General features: G+C 34.4%; 2 protein-coding genes across 2 annotated transcripts in view; one reads left to right on the top strand and one right to left on the bottom strand.

Moving 5' to 3' along the window:
- LOC136969307 (DNA primase large subunit-like) overlaps window positions 1–5608 on the top strand; it is a 36151-nt gene extending 30543 nt beyond the window's left edge. Inside the window, exon 7 of the transcript XR_010879804.1 lies at window positions 5484–5608. The gene's annotated coding sequence lies outside the window, so the exon portion shown is untranslated. The remainder of the gene's footprint in view (window positions 1–5483) is intronic.
- Window positions 5609–10713: 5105 nt separating this feature from the next.
- On the bottom strand, window positions 10714–12441 carry LOC136969297 (natterin-4-like). Its single transcript, XM_067263415.1, has 3 exons — window positions 12283–12441; window positions 11160–11371; window positions 10714–11049 (listed from the first exon to the last, which is right to left on the bottom strand). The coding sequence occupies exons 1-3, from the start codon at window positions 12296–12298 to the stop codon at window positions 10798–10800; spliced, it is 480 nt and encodes a 159-aa protein (XP_067119516.1). The 5' UTR covers window positions 12299–12441; the 3' UTR covers window positions 10714–10797.
- Window positions 12442–13121: the final 680 nt, after the last annotated feature.

Below are 13121 nucleotides of genomic sequence, written 5' to 3'. Positions count from 1 at the left end.
CGGGGCTACAAAGGCAGCACCAGTGTTGTTTCACCTAGTACTTTTGTACTAATCTAATACCTTTTTACTTGTTCCAGTACCAAGATACCCAACACCATTTTCCTAGTACTATTTATGAAATCCTAATATCTTTCCTTTCAATTTAGTACCTTTCACTACATTCATTTTAATTCTATATTTTTATATTTTTCTACTTTGGCAATAAATAGATGTTTTTATTGCTTCTTCATTCAAGTGCAGCAGTTGAACGTATTTTTTTGCAATTAAATTTAATAAGAATTAAACTACAAAATCGAGTTCTTAAAAGCAACAATGATAAAATGTTACACTTGGAAACCATCATCTGCTTCAACCATACAAAAACATTCTAGTGAGGAAGATTCTGATGATGACGATCTTACCAGTGATTTTTCAATGTGATAATTTTAAAGTTCAGTACTTCATGTTCATTACTTTTGTTTCATCATTTTGTTCATTTGATTGTTGTTGAGGAATAATAGCATTCTTGCAACATATGAATTTATCCTGTATGAATTTTGTATGTTACATGTAAAACTATTTATATTTTAATATATAGAAATTTGATAAATTCTAAATTTATATATTATTTATAAATATATATTTAATAATATATAATATATACATACATTCTGCAGTTTAAGGTCAAAGTAATGCCTGCATTAGTCAATACAGTCACTTCTCGACTTACGACGGGGTTCGGTTCCGCAACTTCGGACGTAAGTCGAAATGGTCGTAAGTCAAGAAGTGACTGTACTTCAACAAAACAGTTAGCCATCTTACACAAGCACACGCGAAGGGTAACTAACTACACAACAAAACTAAAGATGACGTAATCAATCGCCAAAAGCGTGCAAGATATATATGTATATGATATATATTCCACGAAACCTATAAAAAATTGATACATTTTAAAAATTTTTTAATGAAATTTTTCGTCATAAGTGCGAATGGTCGTAACTCGAGAAGTGACTGTAGATCATTGGGACTGAGCAGTATTAATATTCTTATATTTATTATACTCTTAATTTTGTACAATTTAAAGGGTGGTGTGGAAGAAGTAAACTACCGTGTTTCCCCGAAAATAAGACATCCCCTGAAAATAAGACCTAGTAGAGGTTTTGCTGAATTGCTAAATATAAGGCCTCCCCAAAAGTAAGACTTAGCAAAGTTTTCGTTTGGAAGCATTGTTATGATGATGTTCCAGATGATGATATGACCGTCATTGAATAACTCTTGCTTTGTGTTCATAAAAATCGGGATCGGTAAATGTACTATAGATTGTTGTACATAGAAATAATGGCAGTAACAAGAAATTCTTGATAGGATTCACAGTTTGTCAGGTTAAGCTGGTTTGTGATGACAATACTATAAAGTGTATAATAAATGTTCATTTTTTTTCAACAATTCTTCCTTATGAAAAATAAGACATCCCCTGAAAATAAAACCTAGCGCATCTTTGGGAGCAAAAATTAATATAAGACATTGTCTTATTTTCGGGGAAACAGGGTACTGTATATATCTATTTCATGGTAAATAATGAAATTTGTAACTAACCATATATATAAAGGAACTTCAATAAGGACCATAGCAATAGCTAATAGTATCCTATTAATAGGGAAATTTTTATCCTCATTTCCTCAAAATACTAATTTTGCTTCTTACTCCTTTTTTCCACAGATCTCGTAAATTCAAATATCACATCATATGCCAATTAATATCTGTCAGATTAACAAAATAACATAAAAAAAGAAAATTACTAAACTACATTAGAGAACTAAATTTAAAACAGAGCCAACTAAGGTTAACAGGAGATTGGAGATTGGTTAGAATGCAACACATCATTATGTAATTAACCTCAGGAATTAAATTGCAGTCAGCCATTTCTCTTTCGTCCCAGGGTAGGCCTATTATTCATGCGGGAACGAATAAAATTTTGTACTTGGCGGCTCAGTAATATAGGTAACACTACAACCGACCACACAACAGTTATTTTTTGAAGTTTTGTTGGCAGAAAGCTGTTTTTCATTATCACAGGCAGAAAACAAGCACCGCGTCTCAGTACGTATCTAACCCAAAGACGCTCGTGTTTTCCCGAAAAAGTTTTCTTTGCCTGCGTACAGGTGCGCTCAACGCAGTTCCACTAGCTCTATAATCTCATCCATGTTTTGTGCAGTAGGCTCTTTTTCTTGCATAGGGTGATCGGTTTCGTCTTCTTGCATTGTTTGAAGACTTTCTTTTATTTTTTCCAGCTGCTACACAGTTTGTATGTCTTGTAAAACATTTTGCGGTAGAGAAGACGTTGTGAAACCCACTTTGGCTTAGCAACCAAAGAGCGCTTCATATGGTGTTCTTTTGATCCCAGAACGGTCTTAAGTTGAGCGAAACATAGCCCCTCATTCCAGCGGTCAGTTTTTTCATTCCGTATCCAAGTACATAGTATATTTTTAATATCTTAATTAGCTTTTTCGACACTACCTTGGCTTTGTGAGTGGCGAGGCTTGTCATAAACGATCTTCAGTGTCGTCCAATACTCCTTCAAGCTGCTTAGCACGTTATTCGTAAATTCCCTACCGTTGTCAGACTGTAGAATGGATGGTTCCCCAAGCAACGAGAATATGTCCACTGGTTGAAGGCAACTTCTTCCGCTCTCTTTGAAGTCAGAACCTTGAGAACTACGTACTTAAAACCATTCGTACACCATTATAAATTTGTATTCCTTGTCAGGTTGGGACTGAAAATCAATGAGATTCGCCTGACAACAGGAATTAAATTCAGAAAAAACATAATGAAAATATCTGAACGGATCTTTCCCAGAAATATTAAATCAAACCTTCGGTATCTGTGAATGCATGGTTTTGTATTGCAAATAACATCATCACAAATCACGTAATTTCCAAACTCAAACTTGTGTATACATTTCTTTACGGTAGACCTATATAATTTTCATTGTTTAAGATATACCGGTTTAGCGCCACACACTAATTAGTGCCCATTTCAGAGCCTTTCAATTGAAATTTGACTGTAAAGAAGATGAACCCAGGTCGGACGTGATCCTTAACCATAGAATATAACTAGCTGTTCTTCACCAAATAATGATTGATGTAAAAATGTGAGATCCTAAGCCACGGGCGTTCACTAAAACTTTTCCAAGAGGAGGCAAAAGGATATACTTTCGTTATCATAATTATTGCTTAAATCAAGCTTATATTAGATAATTTATCGTTCTACTGAGTGAGGCTGAGAATATAATTTTCCGACAATCCTTAAAGAATTAATTATAAGGTTCCAAGTTCTAAACCCTTCACCCTTGATTAAAAGGTTTGATCCGTTGGAGGCAAATTACCAGTTTTCCCAGCGGACGACTGTGCTCTAAGCTATACTTTCATAATGCGAGATCCCAGTTTATTCACATTAGTAAATAGGCTTATAGGAACAAATTTATATGCTACTAATACCACTATAAAAAGTCCAGAGATAATGCTACGATTCTCTCCCTCTTCATGGTGTACAATGATGCACTTTTTCCTTCTCTTATACGTAATTAATGGACGGCTCCTAACGCTTCATAATGTTGTTGCACATACCCATGTCCAAAATTAAGCAACCGCGTTAATTGTGTGAGGACCTGGTTAAGCCCGGTCCAAAACCCTTTTTGTTATTAACCCTCTCGTGGGAAATTTTACAAAAATTCGAAATTAAAAGGATGTTCAGACTTCCGCCGCCGGAAAGCACTTCCTTTCTCTCCGGATCCAAACTCTTAGTCACGGAGATCGAATCATCAGCGATTCATCAACTATCGCGATTGATGATCGAAGATAACGTGACCCGTTGTATATAAGGGGGGAAAAGGCTGATAACAGGGTCGCTGAAGGTCCGAATAAGACGCACGGCCCGTCTGATCCCGATAGAGAATCCGGAGCCGATCCCCGAGGACGCCGAAGCCCGCCGACGTGCCGCCATCGACCGATCCTCCTGCCGACCTCAACGACCAGAGAAAGTCCGATCCGAAGACCCGAGCAAGCTATAACAACGAAACATCCATTCTAGGAAGAGGTATGACCCCGAAAATTGTAAACTCTCTCTCTCGACCGCGGTTAGGAACCGGACGCGTTAGAGTCGAGCTATTCTCTGTATTTAAGTTGTCTGTTTAAATAAATCGTTATTTGTTTTCACCATGGTTCCGTTTATTCGAATATCGCCTTAAACTTATCGACGAACCCACACGCTTTCTCCACTCGACCTGACAAATAATTACCCAATCCCGACAAGTCGGGATATCATAAAAATTTAGCCATCCGCGACAGTGGGATGGGTCTTGCCGACCTGTTCGCCGAAAAAAAGGAGGTACGACTCTGTCCTACCTCCCGGCGTTCCCACAATTGTACTAAGAAACATTCTTACACATTGTACACCATGAGGAGGGAGAGAATCGAATCATTATCTCTGGACTTTTTATAGTGGTATTAGTAGCATATAAATTTGTTCCTATAAGCCTATTTACTAGTCATGTGAATAAACTAGGATCTCGCATTATGAAACTATATCTTAGATCACAGTCGTCCGCTGGGAGAACTGGTAATTTGCCTCCAATGGATCAAGCATAGGGTACCGAACATTACATTATTTGATTAATTACAGTACATGTTCAATGTTAATAAAATAAGCAGTGATAATGGAATAATAAAAGCAGTGACATAAACAGTACGGTTCACTACGCACTTGGACGGCGCTAAGGTGGGGCGAAGGGAGCGCCAACCTATCCTAAAAGCTCTTCCCACACACTTCCTCCCACCCTGAAATAATTTGTTCGAAAATACCTTTACAGAACATTATTGGCGGATTCTGTATTGTTGAATTCATTGTTTGCCGAGTAACATGCTCTCAAAAATCTTCTTTTCACTTATATGTCCTGAAAACCGATCGCTGGTTTAAAAATTAGTTTGTCTGAAGATACTGTAAATGCGCAGCCAACACCCGCTCCACTAAAACAATGTTTCGTCCTCCCATAGTGAAAATCCTAACGTCATTACTAGCTATGCCACATTTTAGAAACAAAAATGAATCGTTTCGTTATCTAAAGGTTGAGACTCTAACATCACATAACGTTAATGCTTCTACCCCCTTGTAAGGCATTTTAACGATTACCGGTATACCCACTCACCCATATCTGCCTTACGCAATTTATGGACAGCCTTAGTAATGAAGTAGGCCTATCTGAATAAAATAGAAATTTGGTCTTTACAATGGTTAATGAACTTCAGGCCTTTGGTTAGATTCGAAAACAAAGTACGTCACGTTTTTCAATATAATTTTGAAAATCTAGTTACAAAGTACTAATGGTCACAATTTTTGTTTTCTCTAAAATAAATATTTTTTCTTCTAGTATTAACTTATTCATTTAAAATTTAATATATTGTTTTAATTGATTTTATATATTTTTCTATATAATTCCAATTTTACAGTATCTTTCTATCGCATCTAGCTGGTTTGATACTGATATTTCTGTACACACCAATAGTAGAACCATTTCTGTTTACTGGGGAATCCAGTAGTTTACCAGCTCTTCGACGACGTTACTTTCTCACTTGCAAACACGTGTTAAAATGGTACGCGGGTGACATTTGGAACCCAAAGGATTCGGCTTATAAATCCATTCTTACAGTTAGGAATATGCACAAAAATGTAGCTATTCAAATGGATTCTCCAACGAGTGGTCTGAAAGCTCCGGAAGGGATGTTGTTTTTTTCACAAGCAGGAATGTTAGCTACTCAGTTTGCTTTTATCGGTTGGTTAATATGTTTTCCTAAAGAAGTAGGATTGTACTGCGACAAAGACGATCTGGAATGCATTCTTCACTTTTGGAGATGCATCGGCTATCTTTTAGGAATGGATGACGAATACAATATATGTGATGGAAATTATGAAGATACTGTTGTATTATTTAAAGAAATTATAGAAGAAGAAATAAAGGTAGGTATGAGGAATCCCAGGAAAGAAGGGTTGAAAATGAGCAAAGATATTGTAACAGCTATGAGTACAGTGATTCCTTTACTCAGTTGGAATGCCCTGAAGAAATACTGGTTCGAAATCATTGACTTTCCAGTTGATTTTACTTTGAATTTTTATGATATTGTCTGTTTTTGGTTTTATAAATTGCTGTGTAAAATAATTTTAAGGTTTAGTCAAACAATGAAATTGATTAATTATCTATTTAAATATTACCTAAAGAAATTTAATGTAATTAACTTACAATCATTATGATGTAATCTATTTATTACAACAGCGACTGTTGTAAGTGACTAAGGAATATGTTAAATAACTTTTGTACTTATAATTTTTAAAAACATATGTAAATATTAACAGTTATTTTATAGAAAGAAATTAAATTAGTAATAAAAATATAATTACCAGTAATTTTACTTTGTAAAGCAATAAATTGATAAGAAATATTTTAGTTGACAGAAAGAATTTAATTTATATAAAGATAAATTATATCAAATTTGCTAGATACAGGGTGGTTCAAAAGTGAGTTAATCGGGGTATAGGCCTAGAGTTTTAAGATTATTTTAAGAACGATTAAATCCAGTCTGGGGACAACTGCATGTTATTATTTGTGATTCACCAACATCCAACATGTTTATTGGAAGCGACTATACCTCTATTAACTGACTTTTAGGGACCGGATGGCCGAGCGGTCAAGGTGGTAGCCTAGCGCTCATGGGGACCCGGGTTCGAATCCGAACGGGTCGAAAAATCCCAGGGATTTTTCGACCCGTTCGGATATGTCGGCCCCCGTCCCTCACCACCCGGCCGCCCCATTGTGGGTCTGGCCGAACCCATAATGGGCTTGCAGAAAGAGGCCCTCTTAGTGCCACAGGGCAGAAAGAGTTAAAAAAAAAACAAACTGACTTTTAGGCTACCCTACATTAGCATTCATTTCTAGTTATATACTCGTTAGGCAACGTTATGATATTTCTTAACGTTGCATAACGAGTATATACACAGACCATTTTGTATATTTATTATATGCAAATTAAATAAAATTTCTAAAAGATTCATAATAAACTATTCATATTCATACTGTTTTTATATGATTTAATTAGTATTTAGTAAAGCATAACTTAATAAATTTTATGTAAATGCCATTATTAAGATTGATAAATTTGAAAAAAAAAAAATATATAGTATTTGTCTACTTAAAACAAATTGAAAAATATTAAAGAGAATTAAAATTTTAGTCTTATTTGAAGAAAAACTGGTTTTATTCAGCATTCAATTTTTTGATTTATAAAGCATCGGGATCGAATGTGAGCAAGCAACCTCATAATTTTTTAATTACTTTTTAAAGTGAATACAGAAGTACAGATAATTTGTTTATATCATAATAAAAAAAATTCAGCAACGCATTACGCAAGATTTCCGGTTAAAGTTGTGATGTCGCCATTTATTATATTTTATCTGAAAAACTTTTTACATTATTAATTATTATAAAATGGCAAAGAACGTAATTTCGAGGGTAGGGATGCGTTTTGTAAAAAAAAAAAAAAGTAAAACGGCGAAGTCATTTTTGGGACGAGACTATGTCTCGGAGAGCGCGAGCAACGCATGTGCAAATCTTCCACTCGCGCCTGTTTGTAGAAAGTCTCGGCATTTCGTATTTTCTTTTGACCCGGTTCTCGATCCCCTGACTATCTACAAGTCTGGTTTATTTTATGTGCGCATGATTTGGGCAACAAATACTCTGTCCCACATTGCAACTCCTGACTTGTACTCCTTCATACCTCTAAGATGTGCAGCCGTTGACAGCAGTGCGATGTTAGAAATAATCTCGTGAAAACGAGATTATTTCTAACATCGTTAGAAATAATCTCGTGAAAAAATAATCTCATCGTTAGAAATCATCTCGTTAGAAATAATCTCGTGAAAACGAGATTATTTCTAACGAGAGACATAATCTCGTCAAAAAAATTGTAAACGCTAATAACGAGTAAGTTAAGTTTTGATTTATTCGATTACGGAAACGCGACACACGGCCGATCTGCCTAGGGAGAATGCCTTCTGGGAGTTCTTTTATTGCGAAACTAGCCCCTATGGACACGATCTCATGCACTACAGCAGGAGAACTCTCTGCTTCAAATCTCCCTAAGTTTCGCTCTAAGACACAAATTGGCCAAAGTTTCCCCCAGGCCAATTGCAAAGTGTTGTTGAGAGACCTCACTCCAGGCTTTATCAATGAGGTTGATACAGTACAGCAGGGGTGGCCAACTTTTGTGTACATAAGATCTACTTTTTATCTTAAAAATATGTCGCGATCGACTTGTTGTCATAGACATAGGATCGAATCCGAACGGGTCGAATAATCCCCAGGAATTTTTCGGGGGGTGGTCCGTTCGGATATGTCGGGCCCCGTCCCTCACCACCCGGTCGCCCCATTGTGGGCCTGGCCGAACCCATAATGGGCCTACTAAAAGAGGCCCTCTTAGTGCCCACAGGGCGGAAAGAGTTAAAAAAAAAAAAAAAAAAAAAAAAAGGCATAGTCTAAGTGGGGAGGGAAAGGTGTGAAATACGTACTATGTTTATACACTGTTTCAGTACGAGGTATACTCCCGCGGGCTATGGGTAGATAAGCAAAATGTATGTTTAAAACTATTTTTTATTTTTTAAATCACTTATTAAGTTTTCGAGATATAGGCTCATAATGAAAATAAATTTCCAGACCCAACTTTTGATATTTGCAGCTACGAGTTCATTCCGTACAGGCGGTACCTAAAAAATTCGATTTTTCGACTCTTTTACAAGATAATTGTTAGTAACTTAAAATATAATTTAATTTTTTATCAATTGCAATGTATAAGTTATGGTGCTATTTGTTCGTAAATGTGAAAAAGTTGTTATAAAAGTGCACAGTATGGCTGATAATTTGATTATAACATTTCACTTTCGCAATTTTTTTTTTTTTGGGCCAGGAAAATTTATCATTTTTAGACTTATTTTTTGCTAATCTATCAATAGCTCGCGGGAGTGCATCTCGTACTGAAACACCCTGTATATCTATCTACGTAAAAAAACAATTATTTAACGGGCCATTAAACTCACGTCCAGGAAAATTAAAACATGAGTAATTATTAACAATGTTTATTAATTCAAATTAGCTACAGATAAAGACAAATAAAATAAATTCTAAATCTAATATTAATGGAAGGACTAAGTTTGCATGTCTGTAAGCAAGGAATCATAATTAGGTGTATATCCTGACAAAGATTTTTTGTTAAGCCTTAATCCTCTCTCTCCGCGGAGAATTTCTAAAAATCCCTTCTTAGGCCAGGAACCAGTGCCGTAACTAGGATTTTGGACACCTATGGCCAAGAATAAAAATGGCGCCTTTTTAATTTTTGTTATTAAATAAAAATAAAAATGGTGGTTTATTTCTGAAATACATGTTCGTAGAAATTACAGATAATAAATACTATATAAATATAATTATAGAAGTTTTTTTTGTGTTGTTAATTTCGAATACATATTATTCCTTCTCGTTGGCGCCTTTATTAAATCGGCGCCTATGGCGGGAGCCACGTTGGCCATATCCTAGTTACGGCTCTGCCAGAACACACATACGTAAAAATTCTGGCCGGATAGGAAGCATCACTGACACTAACAGTGCTAATTTTATTAATTTTTTCCTCTCATATATCTATCCCTTTGTACGTTCCATTTTTTCTTCGCTTCCTCTGCTATAATATAGAAATTTTAAATTAATACACTTGTATTCCGAATTCAAATAAAGAATGTGTGATCTAAATACTAGGCCTAATATATCAATTCTACTAGACCTACCTGTTTCGCGCCTATAGCCATCCATAAATGTTGTAAATAGTGTCTTTATACATGACATGATGTGGTCGAAAGGATTCAAACCGCTCTCATTTATTTTTCGAGACCGTCACAATTATAGGGTTAACCCTCATTACCGCCATTGTTAGAATAAAAAGCACGTGTCTACTTTGACGTCACAGAAAAGACTTCTCTTTATTGGAGGAATTTTGGCGTAAAAAGTAGAGACACGCTCTACTCTTTTTTCAGTTGTTTCAGCCAAAATTTCAGAAAAATTTACGCTTTGTTTTATGCTAGATTTTACGCCGAATTTTACGCTTGTGTGTTTCTGGCCTAAGTGTGCATTTTCATGACGTACCTTAAACTGTACCAAAATTTCACCTCTACGTTCAGCGGTTTGCTCTGGGCGATATGAAATCAGTCTGTAATCAGAACATGTAATTTTATATATAAAGATTAATGATTATAGGATATTTTAGCACTCAGCAGAATTTCCTAAAATATTTAAAAAGATTATTTTGATGTAGGATTGAAGTCTAACTTTAAAAAAAATACTTAGAACAACTATGATAATTTAACGACAATTTAATGCCTATTAGTTATACATTTAGAATTTTGTTATTCAACAGCAGTCTGACTTGCGAAAGTCAAAACCTGTTTTGGCTACCGTCGACGACCTGATTTATTCTGGATATAGTCTATTTGTGAGGTTTCATCATTTCAACTGAAGTTCGGACTCGAAAAAAATACTTAGTTTACTACTCTGAATAGAATTTTCTCAATTAGTTCGCCCTTTATCATTAAAGCTCAGTGTAAAGATACTCTCAAACTTATTTTTCAGCCAAAACTAAAAAAGCGACAAAAGTTTATTAAGAGTTTTATTGTGTAAGATTCAATGTAAACATTAGGTAACCTATTAGATTAACAATTCTTGAAGACAACTTCTCAAAATACAATAGATTTACAGACAAGCACTTCGTAATCAGAATAGGAATGCTCTCTTCCACCAAACGCTATGTATAATACTCCGTGAGAAGGCTGAACCTTTCCGACGGTCATTGTTCCTTCGTGATCGTGACGACCGATATACAATGGTTCACCTTCTGCAGTCATGCCTCCTTGAACAGCACCGGGAGGGATGTCTCCACCACTGGTGAATCGCCATTCCAGTTGAACTCCTTCCGGATTGCATAGCACCTGAAACGATTTTTTTATTAATAAATAAATAAAAAAAAAAAACACACACACACACACACACACACACACACACCTTATATAGGAAGTTCGAGAGTTTATTTTAGCCTCACCTGATAGCTGTGATGGCTATGTTCTTCGCCGCCCCAAGGAACATAACAGCATCCGTGAGACGGGACTAGTTTTCCTGGAATATTGTCGCCATTATGGTGGGCTCGAGCAACGTAGAGGGTGTCGCTAACATCGTAACCGGCTTGAACGGCACAAGGAGGAATATGACCGCTGCTGGCTGGCACCCATTCTGCGATTCTTCTGTAGTGAGTTGCTGATGTGATCAAGAAACAAGCATATGAAAACAGTGCTTACGTTCATAGTGCTTTGTTCATTAAAATGGAAAAAACTAAATTTTTCGCAAAATTTTATAGACAGACAATCTATAAGGATATTCTGATAGAGCTTTAGTTAAAAAAGATCGAAATTTATTTATATACAGTTTATATTAGTGTGGGAGATAGTTTTACTACCAATAAACTTATCCGAAACTTAAACCTGACTTAAGTTGGAGGTTCTAGAGTATTGTAAATCTACGGAAGGCGTCGGGGAAAGCCATAATTTAAAAATATTTGGGAGGATCCCATCCAGACCTAGTTTTGAGTAGAGGGGAAGACTAAAGTTTACCTCGCCAAACTCAAAATTAGATCAGTTTGAAAAAAAAAAAAAAAAAAAAAAGTTGTTAAACTTTGAACTCCGTTCCATGTATTGTACGTGTTTGTCATTTGATTACTTTGTTTTCATAGAAAGATAACTTATCAGGAAAGTCTGAAAAATGAAGTAGTTTAGGTTATGAGAAAAAATATAAATTGAAAAATTTAACTGACAAAAATTAGAAGTGGGGAATCGTTGTAATCTTAGGAGAAATTCTTAATTTCAGAACATACCACACAACTACTCAACTCAAATAGGAGTTAAGCTAACAGACTTCATTAGTCCCAGATACTTTTTGTGAAAGACTTATTTTACTAAAATTTTAAATGAAAACACAGTACTAACAGGTTTTAATACCAAACATGTTTAGAGCGATCACAAAATTGTTATGCTTCTTTTCGCGCAAGAAAAAAAAAATTCTAAAATCCTTTAATAAAGAATCTTTGTGAAAATAAGAACGATAAAGTAACTAAAATAATAATTTAAAACTTCTAATAATTAAATTTACTTATAATCGAATAGTCAACTTACGTCCGCAATATTCCATGGCGTCTAATGGAAGAAATCAGGAGTAACTATGGCAAGTAGGATATGATAATTTTCCCCCTACTTATATTCTCCAACTTTTTTGATAACGAAAGAAAAAACAAACTGTGGGCGTATCTGCTAACAGTCGCTTTTAAGTCCAAATTCTAAACGGATGTGACGAAGCACATGATCTTCACGCCATCTTTCATAAAACGTATAGTTACAATTATTCAAATTAACTTCATTTGCATTAACCTTTGAACGATTTTTAAATTCAGTAAATAAAATCATTACAATTTAATTTGATCAATTTAATATATTTTTAAAATAATTTTATTGTTTGGTAGTTATGAAGTTTGATTTAATAATTTCAATATAAAACCAATTTACTCCTCAATATAAATAATATATATTTTAAATAGAATTATATAATGTTCTTTGTATAATTTAATCTATAAATAAATCTTTTTATGCTTTGTCCTCTTTTCAAATATTTATAAAGTACCTCTAACTATAAAAATATTTACAGCATGAGTAAAATGGAAAATATTTACAAAATTCTTTAAAAATATATATATATTTTATATTATAAATTTATTTCGTTCTATTTTTTTGCTAAGTATTTATTAATATTTTATGATGTTAAATATTTTTAATGATAAGGACGTTTTTATTTAATAATGAAACAAAACGTTTCATTACTTAGCATATTTCTATAAATTCGTTCGTAATTGAAAAGTATTTAAATTAAAAAAAATAAGAAAATTGATTAAAAATATAATTTACTTATTAAAAGTCAAAATTTGATGTAGAATATTAATTAAATTACTTAAAGAATGAGT

This window comes from Centruroides vittatus, unplaced genomic scaffold, assembly GCF_030686945.1.
Source record: "Centruroides vittatus isolate TY-2023 unplaced genomic scaffold, ASM3068694v2 contig_1035, whole genome shotgun sequence".
Lineage (NCBI taxonomy): Eukaryota > Metazoa > Arthropoda > Arachnida > Scorpiones > Buthidae > Centruroides > Centruroides vittatus.
The sequence above is the reverse complement of the archived record's forward strand: the minus strand, read 5'-3'. Positions and strand labels throughout refer to the sequence as shown.